The sequence below is a fragment of the Hevea brasiliensis genome, chromosome 14 (assembly GCF_030052815.1).
Source record: "Hevea brasiliensis isolate MT/VB/25A 57/8 chromosome 14, ASM3005281v1, whole genome shotgun sequence".
NCBI classification, from domain to species: Eukaryota; Viridiplantae; Streptophyta; class Magnoliopsida; order Malpighiales; family Euphorbiaceae; genus Hevea; species Hevea brasiliensis.
In genome coordinates, this window is record NC_079506.1 from 76,181,409 (window position 1) to 76,208,467 (window position 27,059).

The following is a 27,059-nucleotide window of genomic DNA, read 5'->3' on the forward strand; positions in this document are numbered from 1 at the left end:
TTTTTTGTAAGTAAACCCTGAAGTTTGCATAATTGTTAACTAAACCTTCACATTTGATTGATGTGTCAAATTGAATAGACTGTCAAAAAATTGTTAGTGTAGTTAATGAAAGTTCCATGTCAGCTACCATATCATCATGTAGAATGCACATCTAAAACCTTATATTAGGGTTAATTGTCAAAAAAAATTATGAACATTGTCAATTTTTGCACCAACACTTCAACTTTACTCTGTAAATTATTAATTAGTATATCATTTTAATCATACTATTTATTGAGCTGTAAATTTTATTATTAATTTTCCTCTAACTCTATAACTTTCTCCTTAAGAGCATTTCTTTTTTGAAATAAATGTGTCAATAGCTCTTTTTATGGGCCATAGTAAGATAGATTAAACTATTGGAAAAAAAATAATCATTCTTGTTAATCAATTGTCCATTAATATTAACTATCAACAAGCTTATAAGGTATAGATTCCAATCAAAATAGTCAAAACATAAGTCATTGCAATTATCTCCTAAGCACTACATACTAACGGTTTATCGATGATCAGGTCAATTTGAGACACTAATTAAATATGAAGGTTTAATTAGCAATTACACAAATTTTATAATTTAATTGTAAAAACTGAAAATTTCATGATTTTTTTGGCAATTAACCCTAATTTGAAGTTTTTGATGTTACTTCTACAGTGATGATATTACAGTTGATGTGAAACTTCCGTTAAGTATACTAATAACTTTTTGACGGTCGAGTTAATTTAAGATCTCAATTAAACATGAGGATTTAATTGATAATTATGCAAACTTCACTGTTTAATTGCAAAAATTACTAAATTTTAGGGTTTTTTTTTTTGCAATTAACCCATAAAATAAAAGGGTAATGTCTAATTTTGAGGTTTTTAATAATTCTATCTCAATATTTTGTTAATAAAAATACTCTAAACTTTGAATATTTTAACAATTATACCTTGCTGTCTATTCCACTATTAAAGATAATGGATTTTGCCATTTTAGCATAGAAAATGTCTAAAAATATTCCAAACTTTGCCTTTTTTAACAATTGTACCCAAACTATTTTTTTTTAACAAATATACCATAAACTTTAAACTTCACTACAATTGAATCTCATTATTAGTTGCTCCTTTCAATGCTAACAGAGGTGCCAGTCAACACATTTAATCCTCAAAGTGATATCGATTTAACCTAACAAAAAATTTATTTACAGTAAAACTGACATCACTTCCACCATTGTATCATCTCAACAAGTCATCCTCTTTATGACGCTCACCTCTTTCCAATCTAACTCTGTCCTTATAAAGACTTAACCTCACTCTCCATCAATATCCCCTCTCAATAATTTAACCAGACCCATATTAGCAGCCTCAAAATAGTACCCATTAATTTATCAATTATAGTTTATTTTATTTTAAATTAGATATAATTAGTTTTAATTTCAGGGATTAGAAATACTAACCTAACACCTCTTTAGCATTTAATGGGGCAACTAACAATGGAATTCAATTGTAGTAAATTTTAAAGTTCAGAGTATATTTATTGAAAAAGATAGGTTAGGGTACAATTATTAAAAAGTATAAAGTTTGGGGTTTTTTCTGGACAATTTCATTGTTAAAATTGATGGTGGAATAGACGGTTGGATACAATTATTGAAAAATTTAAAGTTTAGGGTATTTTTGTTAAAAAAATTTAACTAATTGTTAAGAATTTCAAAGTTAATTATCCCAAAAATTTTAAAAAAAAAGAAAAAAAGAAAAAAACAATACTCACAAAGGAAAGAAGACAATCATATAGTAAAATAAATCCCACATAAAGAGAAAAGAAAAAACCAAAAACTTAACAGAATGAGAGAAATAAAATAATAAAAGTAAATCTATCAATAACAGATTCAATTTTATTAAAAAAAAGCATGAGTTACTGTTCCTAATGATTATAATTTTAAATTAAATTTGGATTGAAAAGTCTGTAAAGAGAAAAGAAAAAATTAGAAAGAAATTATTCCAACAAATTATTAAAAAAAAAAAAAAGTATTCGTCAAAATGGGATTATAAAGAGTCATGATATAGTTGCATGTTAAGACAATTGAAGCTAACTAATTAGTTGATGGTGTCCTTAAAGCAGTAGCTTGATCATTACAATCATTCAACTCATTATGGAAAGTCAAATTCAATGTCTGTTATTTATGATTGCTTCTTCTACTAAAGTAAAGGATATGATAGTTATAAGAAAGCAGGTTTCTTCAAAATTTTTAAAGTTTGGACGTGGTTGACAATATCATGAATGAGCCTTTAACCATGGATGCCCCTTTTTTCTTTTAACTGCTTTATTATTCATATGGCTTCATTTAAAAAAATTCTTAAAATATGCTTTGGTTTATATTTCAAATTTTGAGAGATCTTAAATTATTTAGTACTTAAAATTATTTTATAACATGACAAGTCTAAGAGTAAATTTTTATCATGTTTCTAATTTTTGGAACTAAAGCATATTAAAAACTCATAATTTTAGAATAAATGAGTAAAATCTGGAGAGTGCTGAAAACTGCTAACATAATTTAGTTGTTTGAGGTCGGAGTTGTCTCTACCATAATGATTTAAACCAATTTGACTTGACTCTTGTTGTTATATATTTATTTTCAATTTCTTGTTATTTTTTAATGTGGGACTCCAATACTCCTCTCTCAAGTGTAACTCGATTGGATTTAAGTTTTTAGGTCCATATGTCACTTATATTACATGCGGTGGCCATCTAGAGTTTCACTTCTTCTTTTATGGTTTCGTTCTTTATTATTAACCCATGGATCTATCTGGGTCCAGCTCATTACAGCACTATCTACCATACTTTTTTGAATTTCAAATTATGACCTATTCTAACACTATATTAAATTTTCTTTGACACAAAGAGATACTATCAGCATGATTTAATTGTTTAAGGTGAGCAAAGTGAAAAGTGATTAATGGAAACAATACAAATCATAACATATTATAGAAAATCTCAAAAAAAAAAAATCTAATTAACCCTATCTATGAATCAAGACCAAAAGCTTCTTATATTTAACCTCCTTTTTTTTTTACCACTAGAAAGTTATGTATTCACTGAGAGATAAATTTTGATAACTGTCCCTTAACTTATCTAGTTGTAACATTACAGTTCATCAACTTAAAAATATAACATAAAACCCCATCAACTTTCAAATTTTGCACAGTAAAATCCCTCTAACCTCCAATTATTAGTTTTTCAGTTAGACGCTGACCTGGACAGTTCTAGCATGGAGCTTAGTAAATATTTCTCTTTTCTCTCTCAAGCTATGTGTAAATTAAATCATTTTTCTCTCTATGGACAGAATAATTTTTCATGTGTAAAGAGAATAATTTTACACTTTGCATAAGAGAGAAGAGAGAAATATTGACTAAGTATCATGCGGGAGCCATTTACATCAGTGTCTAACTGAAAAATCAGTAATTGAAAGTCAGAGGGATTTTACTGTGTAAAATTTGAAAGTTTAAGGAATTTTATGTTACATTTTAAAATTAAAGAACTGCAATGTTACAAGAACAGTTGTTGAAATTTATTCATTCACTAAGTATCCTCAAAATAGAAATTTTGCGTTCACAAATATTTAATCCTTAAACCTTCAATTGATCACCCAGAGTGAAATTCTCTCAATTCAATATATATATATATATATATATATATATATATATATGTAAAATTAAATTTCGCTTCAATATCAGTCTGATATGATATGTCGAATGAAAATACCAAAATTAATTTAACTCAGTATAATTTTAATTGGTTAGGTGCAATTCTTTGAGACTCTTAAAACCTTTCGTAAAGAAGTTAAAAGCGATAATGAGGTAATAAATAATAATTACAGCAACTGCTTATCTATTTCCCTAAAATTATTGCATTAGCTTCCAACATTTCATACTCACGTGCAGACAAAGATGACTTGTAAACAGAGAGATCATAGAACAAATCAAACACGAAACTTCTTATTAGTTGTCCTCTACTGAGAAGCAGCTGTCAAGAAAATGTTCAACAAGCATCAGGATTTGAAAAATTCCAGCTGATACTATCAATGCAATTTTATTAATTTAAGTAACTTGGACTCGGACATGAAAAGCACTTGTTTATTTGCTGAATCAAAGGTTGTTCAAGGTCACCTGTATGCAGAAAGTGTTTTCTAGGACAATTTCACAATAAAATCCAGTAGCCTCGGTGTAAAGAGTGCAGAGCCACAGTTGGAAAGTTAATAATCAACTACTCGGAGACTAGTCGTGGTGCTGTCGCCGGGCAAAGAAATGGGGTTATAGAATCCACTAAAAAATAGCTTTGCTTTAATCAAGCATTACTACAACCAAGAACATAAAAATGACAAGAAGTCTTAAATCCTCAATCAACTACAGAAGAACATGGCTACAGGTCCCTCAGGAAACATTGAATGAATGGCTTATATATGTACTTACAAATGCTGCACAATCTAATCATATGAGCAAAACGCAGAACATATACAATCATATTTAAAACAAATACATATGATAACATTGAGTTGCCTCATAAAAAAAAAATGTCATACACTTAATTTATCCTATATAGAAGGTAGAAGTATAGAACAATGACCATAGTCCACCTATAACAAATAGGTTTCAAGTGCTACCTCTACATCCCCAGATCAGTGTGTACATGATCTTTACATATGATACTATGATACGAGAATATATATGGTGGTCTTAAAATTTCGGCTTATCCAATTCCAACTAAATGAATTGGATGAAATATAAATTAATACATATATTACGCTTCATAAGCCTATTTTAATATAATTATAATAATTAATATAATCACTGATTGAAACCTGGAACATTAGATCAGTAATAGTCAGAACATTTACCCAAATTCTACCTGCACAGTTCAGATACTCATACTATGTAGGTCTGTTTCGAATTCTTTCTTCCCCGCTTTCTTCTTGGGTTGGCACTGATCATGCAAGAGAAGGCATTGACAAGCTCTGGATCCTCTTCAGTTATGAGCATCTTAGCTGCAGATGGGTCTGCAAGCAAGAGCTTTGCTACAAGGTATCCAGCAATAGACCAGGTCTGGAACAGGCGTGCTTGTTTTCCAATGAATCTTGCTCTTTTGGTATCATAATATTCAGGCCACTTGTCCCGTGATATGCATCTTTCGGCAACTTCAACAGCTCTGGCAGCAATTTCTGGTCTATTCATCTTTATGCCTGCAACTGTCAGCTGAAAACAGCCTCAAATATATTAGCATGCATTTCCAATTTCTACTCGCACACACTAACATTCAGGCAAAATATCAGCATGTTTATCTAATATAACAATCAAAGGTACTGAGTTATCCAATTAAATAAGTATTAGGCAGGAACACAGAGGGCAAAACATTCTAAGATAACACAATTATGTCCTTCAAAATTTACACTCACGAGTCACGACTGGTTCCAAAAGGTGTCCTAAACTACTATAGTGATCCTGCTTTTACCTGTCTCTTTACTAGTACTCATATTTACTTTTCTCTTGAAGATACTTTTAACTAAAAAACTTACTAAATCATGTCACTGCAAAGTTTACACTGTAAACTAACCTGCCAAAGAAGAGTTGGCCAAGAACCTGCATTGTGGTAAGACCAAGGCCTGTATCAAGAACAAAGAACCATCACACTGTGAAAATAGAAGGTACAGTGAATGAATCAAAATTTTCAAAGAAATTAATTTTTACGTGTTCTTGGGATCACTGCCTGTGATGATCTGCCATTCCTGGCCTTCAAGAGCAGGATAACATATCTTCAATGGCATGCCTGCTACCAAATCTGTCCACTTGGCTTCAATGAGATCCAATATGGCATGTGATTGATCTATTGTAGCAAGACCACTTACAACAGACCATAAGTTTCCAAGAGAGAAAAATCTAAAATCCATGTGAGCTGGCTGCAAGTTCCCAATTAGATAGCCCCCTTGGTTGGGCATCCATTCCACCAGCCAAGGAGAGATCTGATCTGGATAAATGTTGAACTTATTAACTGCATCATAAGAGTACTCTTCAGTCTTGTAACGATAAATCTCATTTAGTTTTCTCAAATCAATCCAATAATATTCCCTGATATGGAATGACAGAGCAACTAGACGATTGTTCAAAGCTCGGATGAGATCAGCTGATCCATCCTCAGGAGCAAGCATCTCCCGAGCACAAAGTAGTGCTGAATAAAAAAGTGCCTACAAGAACAAATACTTCACATCAGAGAATCAGATTAGCAAATGAAAAACCATTTTCACTTTAACATTCTCATGATTCTAATAGAAACAGATTTCTTAGTTGCCAATATTCCAAAAAATTTAGAGACATATTGGTAAAATAAGATACTAAGAATGGAATGAAACTTGGTTATTGTCAACCTATTGCAACTGATTATGAGATATAAGGTTTAGTTAGGATGTCTTTTCTCTAACAAAATCTTCTACTTGCAAAGATAGGGTAAAATAAACTGAACATAGACAATGCTCTACCCATACAATCATTCATTTTTTTCTTTTTTATTTTTAACATTTCCTCTCATGTCTGTCCATTCCATGGAGCATTTGACATGTTATTAATAAACGAAAAATCAAGGCCATTTGAACATATAATCAGTTCAAGTATGATTGGCCGACCATAATAAAATGTAAGGTATGGGGTTAACATATTTGGGTCTTGCTGTTTGAAACCTCATAATCAGAACTCTAAACATTTATGAATTTTGCTTCCTCAAATCCTTGCTAGTTTCTCCTTGAAATTGTGCAAGTTGAGATGTTCAAAGAAAATTATCATTGAGTAAAACAAGTTTATATGTTCAATTTGCAAAGAACTAGATATGCAAAATTATAATTAGAACAATTAAGATCTAAAACTTCTCCCAAAAATTTGTTATATAATGCTTAAATACTTTCTTATGTTCTCGTGCCCAGGATATCATCACATGCCTGTTAACAGTGAAATTTGATTCAAAAGCTAAAGCTTTTACTTTACTTCGATTCTTTCCTCAACCTGTTGTTGCTGAAAATGTGAGCTCATTAAAAGGGAGCTCTAACCTTAGACTCGTTGAAGAAGAGAGAGTCCAGATCTCAATTTAATTAAAAATAATTGTGCTTACTTTTAATAATTCAAGCAACCCCTTTTATAGAAAAGGTTTACACAAGATTTATTGGAATCCTACTAGTAATAGGAATCCCAAACCAGTAGGAATTATAGTAGAAAGGAAATATTAATTAAAACATAACTAGGAAGGAAAAAATAATAATTAAAATATCTATACTAATAAGGATACTGCCAGCGGAAGCCCATCTAGGTCTCCACTCCTTCTGTAGCTTTTAAAGAATGCATCCATAATATCACTCCCCTACTGGAGAAAGAGCTTGTCCTCAAGCTCAATAGTAGGATAAGACTATGAATCATCCGTAGTCCTTTTCCCCGTTGCTTCCTCTAAATCATCCATCTCCAACTAAAATAACTTCTTACATTGATGCCGGATCACAATTATAGCGAAGCCATCTCTACATGGCTCAATCTTTTACCAAAGAGAGACGAAACACTTTATGAATCGAAATTCTATGATGTGCTAATGGTCTAGTTGGCGGTAGCCTTGGTTACAAGTAGAATTGATGAAACAACTGTTGTTCTTGTATTGGACCATGAATTTGTCCAATTTTCTTGCCGTAAGTCTCACTCAGCCCAACTTCCATTTTCTTTTAAAGGCCCTCGTTAGGTTCATAGCCGCCACCAAACTCAAGGGATTTTTTATCTCCACATCAATCTGGATTGAATTTATCAGGCCTGCAATAAACAAATCAACTTGTTGATCTACCCGACTATTGTTGCATAGGCTAGAAGGCTCTGGAACTAACGTTAATTCTTCCACTGTCCTTGTCTACTTCAAATTAACCAATTTTCCCAAAGAATTGCTACTGAATGGAGGCCCGAATCTCAAATTGCAGTATCCTTTGAATGCATTTCATAATAGTCAGGGTTCTTTTTGTTCTAATCTATAGAACAAGAGTTATGCATTTCCATCATATGAAATGTGGCAAGTCCTACTTTATCTCCTCTCAAGTGTTCATTGATTGGAGAAGAATTGCTTACATCTGAGTAACTAACTCAAAGAGTCCTCTGTACTTCCATCATACATTGGAAAATGCAACTTAGCATATTGTGGCACCATTCCAATTCCTGGGCGTACCTTTGTTCTTCTTTCAGTCCTATTGTCAAAATTTATATTACTGCTACTACTACCCATTCATTTGTTTGATTCCCTTCCTTAGTTCCCACTAATTCCGGGAAAGAATTTTTGCAACTGCTTAGATAAATTCTGCAACTGGGCTTACAATCTTGCCTTTGATTGTGCCACCCGTGCCTCCATCCTAGATTTTGCTTGAACTACTCTAGCTTCGGTCTTCTTAGAAAAGTAACTTCAGTTCTTCTAGAGTGTTTGAATCGCCAATGACATTAGGCTCTGATACCAATTCGTAATATTCTCGTGCCCAGGATCTCGTCACAGCCTATTAACAGTGAAATCTACTTCAAAAGATAAAGGTTTTGTTTTATTTCGATTTTTTCCTCGACCTCTTATTGCTGAAAAAGCGAGCTCGTTAAAAGGGAGCTGTAACCTTAGACTCATTGAAGAAGAGAAAGTCCAGGTTTTAATTTAATTAAAAATAGTTCTACTTAATTTTATTAATTCAAGTTTATAAGAGAAGTTTACATAAGATTTATAGAATCCTACTAGTAATAGGAATCCCAAACCAGCAGGAGTTATACTAGAAAGGAAATATTAGATAAAACATAACTAGGAAGGGAAAAATAATAATTAAAATATAACTAATAAAGATGCTTCCAGCAGAAGTCCATCAAGGTGTGATCTCCACACCTTCTGTAGTTTTTAATGAATGCGTCCATAACATACTTAACCATCTTATGCAAGTCATATATCAAATTAGACTTAATAGTATAGATAGTTGAGAGTGATTACAAAATGAGAATTTGACTAGAGTTCAAATTGAAATTCTTGAATTGTTCAGGGTTTGAATTTGTATTTTTTTCAATTATAAGATTCGAATTTTAATACAACCCATACTTCAAGGATTCTTTTGTAATTAACCAGAAAATTATATCCTTATTCTGCAATTGTGCTTTCTTAACACTGCATTTCATTAGGCTCTGTTAAGGTCTATGTTGTGGACGCTTTTGTTGGGCAGAACTATCATCGATGTGGGACCAGCAGGATCAGTGGCAAAAGAGCTTAATGTGACAGCATGATTTCAGGAATCCAATATTATCTTTTAATTTAGAGTCAATGATTCTGGAAGAGTAATTTTAGGGATTAGTTTCTTTATGTTATTTTCTAAATAATTGTATTCCTATTTAGTTAGGAATTTCTTCTTTTATGGATTCCTTTTGCTGTGTAAGCCTTGCTATAAAAAGGCAGAATTTTATTGAATAAAACCATAAAAAATTATCTCTAAATTTCAGTGAGGTTTAAGGCTCTCTCACTTTCAACGGGTCTTGAGGTTCGGGCTCCCTCCAACGAGTCTGTAGTCTGTCATCATAGCTTCTACAAGAAGGAAGAATCAAAACAAGGGTAAAGTTATAAGTTCTAAAGGAGATTTTATAGTTCATAGACCAGTGACGCGATCCTTAACTCGTGAACATAACAGTCTAACAAACATAGTCTTATCTAATGAAATTAATGATAAAAAAGTGTCAATAAACTTCACATCTCTTTTCATGTTTCACACATCTATTTCCTAGCTCATCTTATCCAAATTCATCATCATGTGCAGACCCTTGGAAAAATCTTTCACATAGTACAACTTTTAAATGCCACTGAAAATTCTCTCTGCGATCCTCCCTAAACCCCAAAACACACTTCAACACCAAACATAAAGGAAAGGATAGTCAAGAAGAATAAGAAAACAAAAATATAACATGGCTGAGTCCAAAAGGTAATAACCCCAACAAAGTGCTGCTCTCAAGAGACAATCAGAGATCATGTTTCCTTGCAGCATTCTTACATCAAGTGGCTGTTCGCTGCTTTGCTTTATACTATACCAAACCAAGCATTTCTTCGATAACATACAACTAGTAAAATCCTAACAAGTCCTTGTGCTTGATTTCATCACCATTTCATAAACTTTCAAAGTTCTACTCATATATAAGGCAATATGGTCTTCTTTTTCTTATTACTTTTTCGTATAACTGCGTCAGCAAGTTTTTTTTACTTAGCCAATGTTACATAGCAGCCTTGCACACCTTTCAAACTCAAGATAACCAGAGAAGAAATAGAGTAGATGAGAAAAGAGAAAAGAGAGTAAATGAGAAGAGAAATAAATTGGATGAGGAGAGAGAATATTTCAGAGATAAGAGAAGAGTATTCTTGTTTATTGATTCTTGGAATGATTCTCCTCTAGCACATTTCTCTTATTTATACAGCAAAGACTCCCTCTACAATAACTACTCTACTCTCTTCCTCATACAACTACAGCTCCATTCCTATTCTTTACTTTCCCATATCTAGCTCTGCTATACGTAACAGCCAGCCTACAGCTTCCCCTTATACTAAACTTTTTGAATCAACAACATGCAACAAATTTTCCCAGATTTTGAACTTCATGTTATCAATCCAAAAATCAGCCTCTCCACTTCACCATACTCTTTGATCGCTCAAAAGACTGAACGGCCAGACCATGCTATTCACTCAGAGCATTGTGACAATTTATTTCACAAAATCAAGGGATATCGGCATAATAACCAAATACACAATTAAGATTTTCTTCTTCAGACACTACTAACTTGTGCATACTTTTCCAACTCCTTTCAACAACTAATTTTTTATAATAGCCATCCCACATATAGGCAAGACATAAAAATATGCATAGCCAAAGTCTAGAGATGAAAGTAGACCAACAGAAATAGTGTGCCACCTTTAAGAGTTTAACAACTTTATCATTGGTTCCAATTTGTACATAACGTATCTATTCCAACTTCAAACGCATACCTTTATGACCTTTATGAAGATACAATTCCTTCATAAAATAAGAACAATATAATATTCTTCTCTTTCTATACACCAGAAAGAACATATCAATTTTTTAAGACACCATCATGTGATCACAACTCCCATCTGAAATACCTTGCCAAACCCTACCCCATCATGTGTGTGTATTTGTGTAGACATCTAACAGAAACAGGACAACAACCAAATTGTTTTTCTACTGAATACATCTCTTCAGATTGGACAATGCTACATAGATTGCCTGCACAGGTTACCATTAAAAACTCTATTCCCAATTACCTGGATTTCTAGAGGGTGGCCATGAATTCCCATACGGCGATCTATCATGCAAGAACCATCAGTCACCAACAATGTTGGGAACATGTCAAAACCATCAGCAAGACACAGCCTCAGAATCATCTTAATTCCAGTCTGCACATCAATCCTCTCTAGAATTGAGAGATCACCAGAACATTTTCCATATGCGCGTAATAAGATAATCCACCATAATCCTATGTTTGACATGTAACATAAGAGGAAATTCAGCAATGTCAAGGGTAATCCAAACATTTCCTGATTCAAGAAACTTCTTGACCTGAAATTTTATTTACCAGAATCAACAGGTGCAACACGACCTATTGCCGCCTCTCCAAAGTCGGGATCCAATACCTCTTCAGTTGCTGAGTCATCACCATCCAGGGGAACTGTACGCACCTTGAAACTAGCAGGCATCAATCCCTGACCCGGGCTGTGACAGTCCATTGTTTTCTCCCAGCTCTGCAATATAAAGAGTCAATATTATAATAGATAACTCCAGAAAAAAAAAATTAATAACAAATAAAGTGGAAATGCATCATTGACCCAGCAGTGAGGCACACAATCGACTATTCTCATCATAGGAAACTTAAAAAACTGATTTTTACTTTAGCATTGATCTAGATGTGTAGCCGCTAATCCTTGGATATGAGCAAATGCTATGCAAACTATACCATGTTTTAGTTTCACAACAACACCAACAAAAGCAAGCAATCACAAAATCCACTACCACTTTCCTTGTTAATTCTTGTTATGGAAAGTCAATCACTATGTTATGGAAAGTCAATCACTATATTATTTCTCTGTATATTTTGTATTCTGTATTCCTATTTAGGATTTCTTATTTAGGATTTCTTCCTAATTAGTAGAACACAATTATAGGAATCAATTGTATATATATACCCATGTACAGATTAATTGATATCAATGAGAATCATCTCTTTCTACATGGTATCAGAGCAGGTCATCAATCTAGGGTGACTATTTGTTCTCACTACCCAGCTCAGGAGAGACCTTGGCCGCCGACCGGCCGTTTCAACCCCGATCAACATCGCCGGCGTCATCTCAACCCCCTCATTCCACCACTGTGTGCTGTTGCCTGATCCAGTATAACCATTAAAGGACTTCTGAGGTTTGGCTCTCAGATCCTATTTCGGTATTTGCTTGATTTGTGATTTTGGGTTATTTTGCTGCTATAAGCACTTTGGATTAGCGTTTCGGTTAGTTTTCTTTGTCTCAACAAATGGCAGACAATAAGAATGTTATTTCTGATGTGATTCCGGTGATGACTAAGATCACGGAACACAAACTTAATGGTTCGAATTACCTGGAGTGGAGTAAAACTGTTAGGGTCTATTTGCGTAGCATTGATAAGGATGATCACCTTACTAAAGATCCACCCACTGATGATACACGACAAACTTGGCTAAGGGAGGATGCTCGGTTGTTTTGCGGCTTGAACTCGATTCATAGTGAGGTAATTAGTTTAATTAATCACCGTGAATTTGTTAAAGAATTGATGGATTACTTAGATTTTCAGATTCTCGTAAAGGGAATATCTCCGTATTTATGATGTTTGTAAGGCATTCTACCGTCTTGAAAGAGGATAAGTCTCTCACGGCTTATTTTATGGATTTTAAGCGGGTATATGAGGAACTTAATGTATTGTTGCCTTTTAGTCCTGATGTGAAAGTTCAAAGAGCCCAACGGAGCAATCGTTATGAATTTTCTTGCAGCCTTCCTTGAGTATGAGATCGCTAAATCTCGATTCTCTCCGCCCGAGATTTCCTCTTTGCATGAAACGTTCACACAGGTCCTTCGTACAGAGAGTACTCAATCTTCACAGCCTGCCAGTAGTGCTCTTATTAGTCGTAATCCAAATGGACAACAGGGTAATAGAAGAGGAAGTAGAGAAGGAATTACAGCAAATGTATAATCAGCGTAATGGAGAGGCTAGTTCTAATCAGAACTCAAGAGGAGTCATTTGTTATTATTGCCATGAGCCTGGCCATACAAAATATAATTGTCCGCAATTTCAGAGAAAAAAATCAGCGATCACAGATGGCAAATATGGCAGCAGAGAATTCTACAGTATCTTCCTCTAAGAAAATTATTTTGGTATCTGCAGAGGATTTTGCACAATTTTTCCAGTATCAGGCATCTCTAAAGCCTACCAGGTTCTCACATCGCGATCACGAGTCGTAAATCCACTACATGCCTTGTGTCTTCTTAATCTAATTGTGTTATTGATTCAGTGCGATGCATCACATGACAGTAATTCTAGTCTTCTATCTACTTTTCACTAATCTCACTTCCTCTCATTACTTTAGCTGATGGTTCTACTTCTTGTGTCATGGATTCTGGAACTGCGAACCCGACTTCGTCAATTTCTTTGTCTTCTGTTTTGTGTCTACCAAAATTCTCTTTTAATCTACTTTCTGTTAGTAAACTTACTCGTACCTTAAATTGTTCTATTTCCTTTTTTCCTGACCAGTGTTTGTTTCAGGATCTTACGACGAAGCAGATTATTGGTAGAGGACGCGAGTCAGGTGGTCTCTACATTCTGGAAAATCATGTACCGCGGTCGCTTGTTTGCTCCAGTACCTTAACACCTCTTGAAGCTCATTGTAGATTGGGTCATCCTTCTTTGTCTACCATAAAGAAGCTGTGTCCTCAATTTCAGTCTTTATCAGTACTAGAATGTGAGTCGTGTCAGTTTGCAAAACATCATCGTTTGCCTTCTATGTCTAGAGTCAATAAATGGGCTTCATCTCCTTTTGAGTTAGTTCATTCTGATGTTTGGGGTCCTTGCTCTGTTACATCTAAAACTGGATTTCGTTATTTTATTACTTTTATTGATTATTACTCTCGTGTTACCTGGTTATATTTAATGAAGAATCGTTCTGAGTTATTTTCTATCTTTTGTGCCTTTTGTAATGAAATGAAAACTCAATTTAATATTTTTGTGCGCATATTAAGAAGTGACAATGCCAAAGAATACTTTTCAGCACAATTTCAGCCTTATATGACACAAAATGGCATTCTTCATCAGTCTTCCTGTGTGGATACCCCATCCCAAAATGGCGTGGCCGAAAGAAAAAATCGTCATCTTCTTGAGGTAACTCGTGCTTTTCTTTTTTAGATGAAAGTACCTAAACACTTTTGGGCGAATGCAGTTTCTACGGCATGTTTTTTGATCAATCGTATGCCGTCTTCTGTCCTTAATGGGAATATTCCTTATACTACTTTGTTTTCTACAAAATCTTTATTCCCTATTGAACCCCGTATTTTTTGTTGTACCTGTTTTGTGCGTGATGTTCGTCCACAGGTTACTAAATTGGATCCAAAATCTCTCAAATGTGTCTTCCTTGGGTACTCAAGGCTTCAAAAAGGGTACCGTTGTTTCTCTCCTACTCTTAATCGTTATCTTATTTCTGCAGATGTCACATTTTTTGAGTTCACTCCATTTTTTCCTCCATCATCTGTGTATGAGAATTAGGGGGAGGAGGATGATCTCTTAATATATACTGTCCAACCAATATCTAGTCCTCTCCCACAGCCTGTTCCTTCTGTCTCTAGACTTACTTGACCTCCCGTTGTTCATGTTTATTCCAGGAGATTGGAGATTCCTGACTCAGATCCTCCACCAGCTACTTCGTTGGGAGATCCTATACCTCATACTAATCATGATTCTGATCTAAACTTACCCATTGCTCTTCGTAAAGGTAAACGTTCATGTACTTACCCTATCTCTTCTTTTGTTTCTTATAATCAATTGTCTTCTTGTTATCGGTGTTTTGTTACTTCTTTAGACTCTGTTCCTATCCCTAATACTGTTGATGAGACACTGTCTCATTCTGGCTGGTGTGATGCTATGAAAGAGGAAATGGAGGCTTTAGATGCTAATGGTACATGGGAACTATTGCCTTTGCCCACTGGTAAGAAAGCTATTGGTTGCAAATGGGTATATACAGTAAAGGTAAATCCTGATGGTTCTGTGGCTAGGTTAAAAGCACGCCTTGTAGCAAAAGGATATGCTCAGACATATGGGGTTGATTACTTTGATACTTTTTCTCCTGTAGCTAAACTTACTTCTATTCGCTTGTTTATCTCTTTAGCAGCTACATATGATTGGCCCCTGCATCAATTGGATATCAAGAATACTTTCCTTCATGGTGATCTTCAGGAGGAGGTGTATATGGAGCAACCACCTGGGTTTGTTGCTCAGGGAAGTTGGGTACAGTTTGTAGGCTTCGGAAGTCTCTTTATGGCTTGAAACAAAGTCCTAGGGCATGGTTTGGGAGATTCAGTGAAGCAGTACAGGAATTTGGTATGCAAAAGAGTAAGTGTGATCACTCAGTATTTTATAGGCAATCTGAGGCTGGTCTAATTCTCTTGGTACTCTATGTGGATAACATTGTCATCACTGGGAGTGACTTTGCAAGTATTTCATCTCTTAAAACCTTCCTCCAAACTCAGTTTCAGACCAAAGACTTGGGATTGTTAAAGTATTTCTTGGTTATCGAAGTTATGAGAAGTAAAAAGGGTATTTTCTTGTCTCAAAGAAAATATGTCATCGATCTATTGACAGAGACAGGAAAATTAGGTGCTAAGCCTTGTAGCGCACCAATGACTCCAACTTTACAACTGTTAGCAGGGGATAGTGAGTTGTTTGAAGATCCAGAGAGATACAGGAGATTGGTAGGAAAATTAAACTACCTTACAGTCACTCGTCCTGACATTGCTTATGCCGTTAGTGTGGTAAGTCAGTTTATGTCTTCCCCAACTGTTGTTCATTGGGAAGCCTTGGAACAAATCTTGTGTTATCTGAAGGGCGCTCCAGGAAGAGGTTTGCTATATGGTAATCATGGGCATTTGAATGTTGAATGTTTTTCAGATGCCGACTGGGCTGGATCTAAGGTTGACAGGAGGTCAACTACTGGATATTGCGTTTTTATTGGAGGAAATTTGGTGTCTTGGAGAAGCAAGAAGCAGAGTGTAGTTTCTCGATCTAGTGCTGAATCCGAATACAGAGCCATGGCACAATCAGTATGTGAGGTAATATGAATACTTCAATTACTAGATGAGACAGGTTTTAAGACCTCCCTGCCTGTGAAATTGTGGTGTGATAATCAAGCTGCTCTTCATATTGCTTCTAATTCGGTGTTTCATGAGCGGACCAAACATATTGAGATTGATTGTCACTTTATTCGTGAAAAGATTCAACAACAGATCATCTCAACAGGACACATAGTATTTTCACAAAAGCTCTGAATGGAGCTAGGATTGACTACATTTGTAACAAGTTGGGCATGATTAACATCTATGCTCCAACTTGAGGGGGAGTGTTATGGAAAGTCAATCACTATGTTATGGAAAGTCAATCACTATATTATTTATCTATATATTTTGTATTCTGTATTCCTATTTAGGACTTCTTATTTAGGATTTCTTCCTAATTAGTAGAACACAATTATAGGAATCAATTGTATATATATACCCATGTACAGATTAATTGATATCAATGAGAATCATCTCTTTCTACAAACAAGCTACCATAAAAAGAATAGCACTATTGCACTCACATGTCTGGTGGCAAATGTCACATTTTATTTACTTTTCCGAATTTACAAGGACAATTAATCACATACAGGCAATTATGGAGAAATTTACATCACTAACAGTAGTAATTGTTTTCTCTTGTTTTGGGTGCAAGGCACTCTCCCTCTCCCATATGCAGCACAAATCCACAATTTCTACCAGAAACTAACCAGTAATGTTGGAGACAAACATTTCAATAACTATTTCACCATAAACCTTAATCATTAGCAATCAACCTTGTGGTATAGAAAATAGTCATTATTACTCAAATGACTATCTTGGAAAAATTTAAAAAAAAAAAAATAAAGAGAGAACATAAATAGAACAGCAATATTCATAAATCAGTTACACACAAATGGGATAAGCAAATGTAAGATAATAATCTGAAGTGACATGCAATATATGAAAATGATTAGTTCACACAATAAAAAAGTTGATAGAATCAACCATTAATTACCTGCAACTGAAGTGTGTGAAGAATGAAATTCCGAACAATATCATACTCTCCCTTCAAAAGAAATGCAATACCAGAAGGTATAAAGTCTCTAATGAAGACCTGATCATAATTCAACACATTGGAACTAGTAGGGTCACTGGCAGCGATTGTTCCAATAGGACTGCCACAATAATAAACCATAGAATTAAGCAATAAGTCCCAAGCTTCATCTTCAATAGAATCTATGGTAACCTTGGAGGCATCTTTACCTATACCTAATGCACCATTACTTGGAAAACTCTCGTTTTCCTGTTTAACTGCACCATTAGATGTCAAATCACCATTTTCTTGTTTCAACTGCTGAACATCATCAAACTCCAAAACATTTGGAGGATTTATCACACCATTAAGGTGTAATGCCCTTGAACTATCTACAAACCAGGTTCCATTTCCATCTTCTGCAGTTAAACCACCAACACTTTCTGCCTGCTGGCATTTGCAAGTCAGAAGCTGCAATCTGTCAACTGTTGAATTCCCAAACAAACCATAGTCTCTTGTCCTCTTTAACCGATGGATTCCTATCCGATTCTGTAGAAAACTTGAACAGTTGAACATTTGCTTACGCCTCGATGCCCTTTTCTTTACACATTTTATGTGGAATTTGGAAGCAAAATTCAAATCTAAATTGCTAGCACGTGGATCAGAACTTAAAATACAAGAACCAGAAGACAAAATTTGCAGAACTGCCTCAGAAGTTCCCATCATAAAATGCTTATCAAGAACATCAAATTGCAACAAATTGAAAATGCCTTTAGTCAAAGTGCTTCCAAGAACTTTGCCTTGACTGAAGACACACCTAAATAATACACCTTCGATTAGAAAGTGTTACAATAATGTAAAAATCATTGCTTTAGATATATCATCAGACAACAGAGCATTCAAATTGTTAAATGATCAAATCATACAAACAAAGAAGTCTCAAAGTTAGTACCTGAGAATAAGCAAAAAAGGAAATATAGAAACTAAAAAAATGCAAAATTTATTGCGAATGAACAGCCTAAAATTTCCTTTAACCTCAGCCTAATACATCATTTTCTTTCCACCTCATTTTGGAACCCAAAACTAAAAATGATCTAAGGAAATCAGATCCTTACTTATTGGCCCCTCTGTTTTCTCAGCAACGAAACAGGCACTTTTAACTGTACCATTACAACATCAAAATTAGAACAAAACTCACTATGATCCACTCAAAATCATTAAAACAAAAAATAATAATAATAATTTTAATTCCACATCATCACCATCAGAATCAACCAACACCGCCAGAAAAAAGACAATAAACATCCAATTTAAATTGAAATTCAGAGAAATAAACAACATCATAAAGCAATCAATCCATTAAAACACAGAACAACCTCAACACCTAAATGGATCTCAGACTTTTCAATCATTAAACCATAAAAAAATAAAAAAATAATAAAAAAAAAGAAAAAGAACCAATTAAGAATCAAAACCCAGATCAAGAAACACCAAAAATTAGCAAAACAAAAATACTCACCTGAAACTAAACCAACAAATTTTGGTTGGGACCAAGCAAAATTATCTGAAGGAACGAATAAAGAGACTTAAATTATAGTATAATCTGCACGAATGCTATGGGTTTTCTATATTGGATAAGCAAACACATAACCCGTGCCTTGAACGAAACTAAACAAGCAATCGCAATCAGAACTAAAGATAGTTTATAAATTTTTTTTTTTTTTTTGGGTTGTTGATTTTTCCTTGTTTGTGAAAACTCGCGGGAGAAAGAGGGTTCACATGACATGAATATCCAACGTACGCCTCTTTTTATTGTCCTTTATTTCTTTTTTTTTTTCTGATATTCATATTTCTTTTTAGGAATATATTTAGATTTTTTATGAAAATAATACACAAAAATAGGAAAGAAAAAATTTTTTTATGAAAATAATTTAATTTTTAAATAAGTTAATTTTTATCATCTAAATTTATCATTAATTCTATTAATTTTTTTTAATTTGAAAAATTCACTTTCTGAAATTTTACTTTGTGAAATTTTAATTTATTAATTAGACACTCTATATTTAAATTTCATATTTAAATAATTATAATTAAAAATATAATTATTTAAATACAAAATATTAAAATTACTAATTTGATAATAATATGGTCTCAACAAATAAAATGTTTTACTAAATTATTATTTTATTTACATGTGTTATTTAATTAATAAAGCATATTATTATTTTAAATATTTTCTATTTAAAATTATAATTATAAAAATATTTAATATTTTTATAAATATAAAATTATTTAAATGTAAAATAAATGATTATTTAAATATAAAATTTAAATATAAAAACTATTTTTTAAAAAAATAAATATGCAGTGATTAAATTTTTTTAAATTTTTAAATAAAATGATCGAAGTTGAACATAATTTGAAAAGCAGAGATTAATTTATAAACACAATCAAATTTTAAGAATTAAACTATTTGTAATTTAAAAAAAATAGTGACTGATTTATAATTTTTAATATACTTCACTAAATACCCTGTAAAGAAAAACAAGACAAAAGAAAAGTAAGGAGTCACCAACAACATGTGACAAGGGCACAATTGGGTTTCCACTAATATTTGCTATTTTCTCTTTGCAATTTATTTTTAGCATATTTTTTAAACAATTTAGATTTGTTTTCTTGCATGTAAGATGAAAGATTATTTCTATTTTTTCTTCAATTTTTTTCTAATTTTTTTATTGAAAAAATATAAAAAAAATATTAATAATGGATTTATGTTCCTCACACTCTTGGCTTAGTAACCTTATAATTTTATTCTTTTAAAAAATAATTTCAAGAGTTTAATATTCATAAATTATTATGAGTCTATTTAATATTTTTATTAAAATTATTCTTTTAAAAATTTATTAAGGTATCTCTCATGATTGTTTTACTATTCATATAAGAATGATATATTTGATATTCATAACTGACTCTTTCAACAATATACTTTTCAATAATCGAATCCTTTTAAGAATGCAGTGTATTTTGTCAATACACTCAATATTTATTTATTATTATTATTATTAAAATTATTATTGAGTTGAGAGAATAATTTAAAAATAAATTTAATAATTTTTTTACAAAAATTTTAAGTGAGTAAATTATTTTTAAATTTTATGTTTTTAATAATATTTAAAATAATATTTTTCCAAAAAAAATTTTTTTTCCTAATCACAAGGTGAAAGGAACCTACATCAAAGTACACAATACCTCAAAAGGCAACTTCTAAAATACTCATCATTTCTTGATTAAATGGAAACTTTGTTGAAAAAGAGAATATAAAAATAATAAATTTTAAATTGATTTTTTTTTCTTTTTTATTTTATTCAATTAGATATATATTAAACTAAATTTTGAATACGAATTACGATCACCAAAATTAGAAGTTTATATATATAATTAGAAAACTTTAAAAAATTTAACTTATTTTATACATATATATATAGCTAGATTCAACCAATTTAAATTTTATAAAATTTTAGCAACGCTAATTTTTGTTTTATAATAGAAAAAAGTTACACATTTATATTTCATTTGTTTTACGATAAATTTTTTTTAGAAATTTTTTTTTTATTTTTTTATGTTTAGATATTTAGAAAATTAATTAATAGAAAATATTTTCTTAATTAAGTGGAAATTAAGTCATTTTTAAGGAAACTAAATCAAAAGAGAAAATTACTTTTCGAACTTTTGACAATCTTATTAAAATGTGAAAACATTTATATATATATATGACATAAGGTTGTATTTGGTAGAATGTAATGCAATTGTCACACCTTACCCCTCTGTAAGGTATAACATGATCCCGTAGAATACCTAATGAACTATCGAACTTCGCCTACAGATAATTCATTAAGTACACTACAAGGGATTTTAAAACTATTTTCTTGCATTTTGGAAGTGGTGAGCATTTTGATAGGAATTAAAATCATTTATTCAAAGCTTATAAACTAGTAAGAATTTTTGTCCATTTTAATTCTACTGCAAATTTTATAAAAATTTTGATAGAGTTTCGTTTGTATTTGGAGAAAACCATTCTTCAAAATCCTATAAAAAGCACTTTCAATAATTTTACACAACTCCCAATCACCAAATAATTTCAAGTCAACTCAAAATTTTGAAAACAAACCATTTCAAATAATTCCATCAACATAGTATGCACAAATTAAATTTACAGATATAAAATTCGAAAATAATATTATTACAATTTATTATACAACTGCTCACTTTACATTGATACTTATGACATTACAGTATTTACATCAAAATAATTACAAGGGTATAAAACAATACCCGTACAAAAGTGATCAAGAGTTCTTGTCAATCCCGCAGCTCACTCTGCTGCTTTCTCTTTGCTTTTATCTGCGACAGCAAAATAAGTTATCGCTGAGTATAAAAATACTCAGTGGTGCACAATAAAAATTTAAAATATAATACATAAATCATTCATTGCCAAAACACAGTTTAAATATTTATCAATCACATTTCATAAATTATCAAAACTCATAATAACACAATTTAGTCAAATAATTTAAGAAACACAGTGTTGCCAATTCATACACAACTTAAGCCATGACACAAAATTTTCGATCAATGCCGCGTTGTACACCACGACAAAGCAATCTACAACCTCACTAATCGAAATCAATGAGGGAGGTGGCTAGCTAGCTAATGAGTACTCATCCGATCTACAACCTCAACTGGTAAACCAGAGAGGGAGGAAAAATAATCGATCTCACCCCATGAATGGAGAAGGAGTAATAAGGCACTGTCATGCTAAGTGTGAATCAAAAATCATTTCAAACATTTTATTCAAATAATTCATGAGAAATTCGATAAATTTCCAAAGTCATAATTTCATTCACAAGGTGGCAACACAATTCATAATTAACTTCAAATTTTCATAAATCACACTAAATCAATTTTTCAATGACAAAAGGTTCAAATAAGGTTTATTGTGCACAAACCTGACGTGAGTTGCCTCTAGGCCTTGACTCAGTCTCTCAGAACTTCCAAGTCTTTTTCAGCTGAAACACACAGTTTTATAGTGTTTCAGTACCATAACTTAGCATAAATCCAAAAATAAATTTAACTTCACTTTTACCTAGCTCTAACGTGCTAAATTCGACGTTCTCGAAATTTTTGTGTTTCGGGTTACTATTCACTATACTATTCAAGTCCAATTGTTGACTTTCTAAGGATTAATAGATATGAGAATTCCAACTTCACCCACATACCACATTTTGGTCACCAAACTTGTTGGTTTTGGTTATTTTCTCAACACTTAAGTCTTTTAGGCAAAATTGTCAATTTTCAGTTTTTGGTGTCTCTGTTGCACTGTTCCATTGGTCATTTTACTGTTGGAATTTGGCAAAACTTCCTTTATAGAAAATGTTCCTTATTGTCTTAAGTTTATTCTCCTTTTTGAATCACTCCAATTGGAGTTTTGTAGCTCAAGTTATATGCAATTTACGTTTACTGTTCATGCTACAGAATTTAGTTCTACAGATTTATTGATCCAAATTTGTTCAGCAATTTGATCAAGTTAAGTCCATAATTTGGTCTAATTTTCTTCATATGAAATTTTCTACTATGTCTTAGGTTTCCATCGGTTCAAGAATCACCTAAATCGGAGTTTTCTAGAGAGAGTTATAGCCATTGAAACTTTACTATTCATATGATAAATCTGCAGTCTGCAGATTCAGTGATCCAACTTTGCTCAGTAATTTGATTGGGTTAATGGCATAATTTGGGTTGGTGTTCTACATGAAAGTTTTAGTTCTATATCTCATCTAACCACTGGTAAAATTTCAGGTCATTTTGACCTGCCTAGCTCGAGTTATGACCAAATGAACAAACACTGTTCATTTGGTCAGTTTGTGCAGGGCAGCCTATAATTTTTCAACTTTAGTCAATTTGTTCACTAGGTTTTAGTCACTTTTTGGGCATGCTTCCTAAATGAAATTGTGTCATTTAGTGCCTATTTTCATTCCCAATTGGTCTCATACTAATTGGACTTGTAAAATTCTATTTTTGGTCCCTTAAAGTTGATTTTTGGTCATGGTGCATACCCAATCCGAATTTGGCTTTGATTCAAACACTTCTAACACACTTAATTAGGTCACAAATGGCCATTTCTTTCCTTAAACTATGTCAAAGACATCATTTAGCACTTCTTCACATTTTTGGTCTCTAAACCCTAATGTTCAAAACCCTAATTCATGTCATTTGTTGCATCTCTTTTTATACCCATCCACCAGTAATGCTCCTTTAGCCCTCTATACATCTTTATACCACCAGGGTGCATGGCAAAAGGAGACTCATGTGCTTCCTTCAAAATGATCTGCCTCCTCAAATCAACATTAGGAACACACATTTTGCCCTGGTGTAGCAACAGACCATCATCTCTTATTGAGAATTTTGGTTTCTTACCCTGCCGGACTTCTTCCAACAGCTTCTGATATTTCTGATCATTCTGAGCAGCCATTCTAATCTGATCAATCAACACTGGCTGTACATGCCATGCAACTGCTGTCTGTCCATCGTCATTAACCTCTAAGCTGGCATGTAATGATCTTAACTCATGCACTAAAGACAAAGGAGTAACCTGTAGACTTGCCATAGTCTTGTGACTTAAGGCGTCAGTCACCACATTAGCTTTCCCTGGCTGATAGTCTATCAGACAATCATAGTCTTTTATCAACTATAACCATCTCCTCTGTCTCAAATTCAACTCTTTTTGGGTGCCCAAATACTTCAAACTCTTATGATCTGTGTAGATGTAACATTTCTCCCCATACAAATAGTGCCTCCAGATCTTAAGAGCAAACACAATGGCTGCAAGCTCCAAGTCATGTGTCGGATAATTCCTCTCATGCGGTTTTAGCTGGCGTGATGCATAGGCAATGTCATTTCGATCTTGCATCAATACACAGCCTAACCCATTGTGAGAAGCATCGCTGTAAACTGTATATTCTTTACCCGGTGTAGGTAAAGTCAGGACTGGAGCCTCAGTCAAACATCTTTTCAATTCATCAAAACTTTGCTGGCATTTGTCCGTCCACTGAAATTTCACATCCTTTCTAAGCAGCTTGGTCAATGGAGATGACAACATGGAGAATCCCTTCACAAATCAACGGTAGTATCCAGCTAACCCCAGAAAACTGCGAATCTTTGTGATATTTCTGGGTGGCTTCCAATTAAGGACAGCTTCTATCTTGCTAGGATCTACCTTAATACCCTCTGCTGATACTATGTGCCCCAGAAAGGATATCTCCTTCAGCCAAAATTCACATTTCGACAATTTAGCATATAGCTGTTTCTCCCTCAAAGTCTGTAGTACAATCCGCAGATGTTTATCATGCTCTTTTGCATTCCTCGAATAGACCAATATATCATCTATAAATACCACAACAAACTGGTCGATGTATAGTCTGAAGATAGTGTTCATCAGATCCATAAAAGCAGCCGGAGCATTAGTTAACCCGAATGGCATAACCAAGAACTCATAATGGCCATAGCGGGTTCTAAGGGCAGTTTGAGAAATACTCTGCTCTTGTACTTTCAGCTGATAATAACCTAATCTCAGGTCAATTTTAGAGAACACAGCTGCACCCCTCAGCTGATCAAACAATTCATCAATACGTGGCAATGGATATCTGTTCTTTATTGTCACCTTATTCAACTGCCGATAGTCAATGCATAACCAGAGAGTGCCATCCTTTTTCTTTACAAACAACACTGGCGCTCCCCATGGTGACACACTAGGGCGGACAAAGCCCTTATGAAGCAGCTCTTGCAATTGCACTTTCAACTCCTTCAATTCTGCAGGTGCCATTCTGTATGGCGTTATGGAGATTGGGTCCACACTAGGCATAACATCAATTTCAAACTGCACTTCTTTTTCTGGAGGTAATCCTGGCAATTCATCAGGAAACACATCCGGAAAGTCACATGCTGTGGAGATGTCCCTCAGTGCCGGACTCCCCACTTGGATGTCTATCACATGTGCCAAGTACGCCTCACACCCTTTCCTAATCATTTTTCTGGCCAGTGCAGCTGAAATGATGTTTGAAGGCAATAACTGCCTCTCCCCATGTATTACTACATCACCATACTGAGGAAGACCAAAAGTGACTGTCTTCAGTCTACAGTCAATCATCGCATGATGCCTGGCTAACCAATCCATGCCCAAGATAATATCATAATCTCTGAAGGGCATTTCAATCAAATCAGACAGAAAAGTGTGTCCTTGGATCACCAAAGGACAATCCCTATATAATTTATTTACCCTGACCTCCTGGCCTAATGGACTAGTTACTAACACATCATAATCCATTGGTACACACTGCATAGCAGTAGAACACATCACACTAGCACTAACATACGAATGTGTGGAGCCAGGATCAAATAACACATGTATATCTTGGTCAAGGATGGAGAAAATACCAGCTACTACATCTGATGTTTCAGCTTCCTCCCTCTGACGCATGGTATACACTCTGACTAGTGCGCCACTGGATACTGGCTGATTAACAGTGCTTTGACTCCCAGAAGTGTTACCAGGACCCCTACCTCTGCCTCTACCTCTAGCAGCTGGCTGTGATCCTCTAGGTGCAGAGACTTGGGCTGATCCTTTAGATGTAGCAGAAGGTCCAGACCGGCGCGGACTAGTGCAATCCTTAGCGAAATGTCCGCTCCCTCCACAGTTAAAACATGCACCAGTAGCCTTGAAACAAACCCCACCATGAGTTCTACCACAAGTTTCACACTTGCATCGATAGAGCTCCTCGGGTGCTTCTGGTCTCGACTGCATCGAGGTGGTCTTTGGCTAGAGAATCGCCTGCCGGATCTACTGAGCCGGATCCCCAAACTGCTTTCCTCTTCCCGCAACCACTCTCGTGTGCTTTTCCAGTAGTCTTTTCCGTCTTTTCGTTCTCGTGTGTACCCTTCTTCACTGCCCCTTCTGATTCTATCCTTTCCAGCCTGTGGCTGTGAGATCAACTCACAAATTCGATGTCCAAACCCACAACTTGCATTCTCAGATTCGGCCTTAACCCGGACTCAAACCTCTTACATCTGTCTCCGGGGGTGGAGACTAAGCTTCCAGCATAGTGGCTTAGCCTTGAGAAGTCTCTCTCATACACTTCTATGGTTCTGTCCCCTTGTTTCAAACTCAAGAATTATTGTAACTTCATATCCACATATGCATCGGGGACCCACTTCATGAAACTCCTCAAAAAGTCGACTGTGTTAACACGGGTGGCTCAACCAGGCTGTGAGGGATAGTCTTCCACCATTCATACGCATCCCCTTGCAACAAGGAAATAGAATACTCAAACTTTAGCTCTTCCATACACTGCAGCTTTTTAAAAACCCGTTCCATTCTTTCCAACCACTGTTCTGCCTCCAGTGGATCCACAGTGCCTTTGAACTCGGTGGCCCCAAATTTCATCAACTTTTCATATTGCCGAGCTGAGGGCTGTGGTTGTGCTACAGGTACTTGCATCTGAGCTTGGAGTGGCACATTTCCCGCCATTTGCTGGAAAAACGGAGCCATCTCATTGCATA

General features: G+C 34.1%; 1 protein-coding gene across 2 annotated transcripts; it reads right to left on the reverse strand.

The window, feature by feature from the left end:
• Positions 1-4,592: 4,592 nt before the first annotated feature.
• Positions 4,593-19,215, reverse strand: LOC110651821 (alkaline/neutral invertase E, chloroplastic). 2 transcript variants are annotated; one of them, XM_021807255.2, is made up of 8 exons: positions 18,970-19,214; positions 18,566-18,610; positions 17,433-18,267; positions 11,671-11,836; positions 11,360-11,571; positions 5,758-6,251; positions 5,624-5,672; positions 4,593-5,265 (listed from the first exon to the last, which is right to left on the reverse strand). In XM_021807255.2, exons 3-8 carry the CDS (start codon positions 18,174-18,176, stop codon positions 4,939-4,941), a joined length of 1,992 nt encoding a protein of 663 aa, XP_021662947.2. In that variant the 5' UTR covers positions 18,177-18,267; positions 18,566-18,610; positions 18,970-19,214; the 3' UTR covers positions 4,593-4,938. The 2 variants fall into 2 exon arrangements, with proteins under 2 accessions (XP_021662947.2, XP_021662946.2); XM_021807254.2 differs by lacking the exon at positions 18,566-18,610 and having other exon boundaries at positions 18,970-19,215.
• Between the last annotated feature and the right edge of the window lie 7,844 nt (positions 19,216-27,059).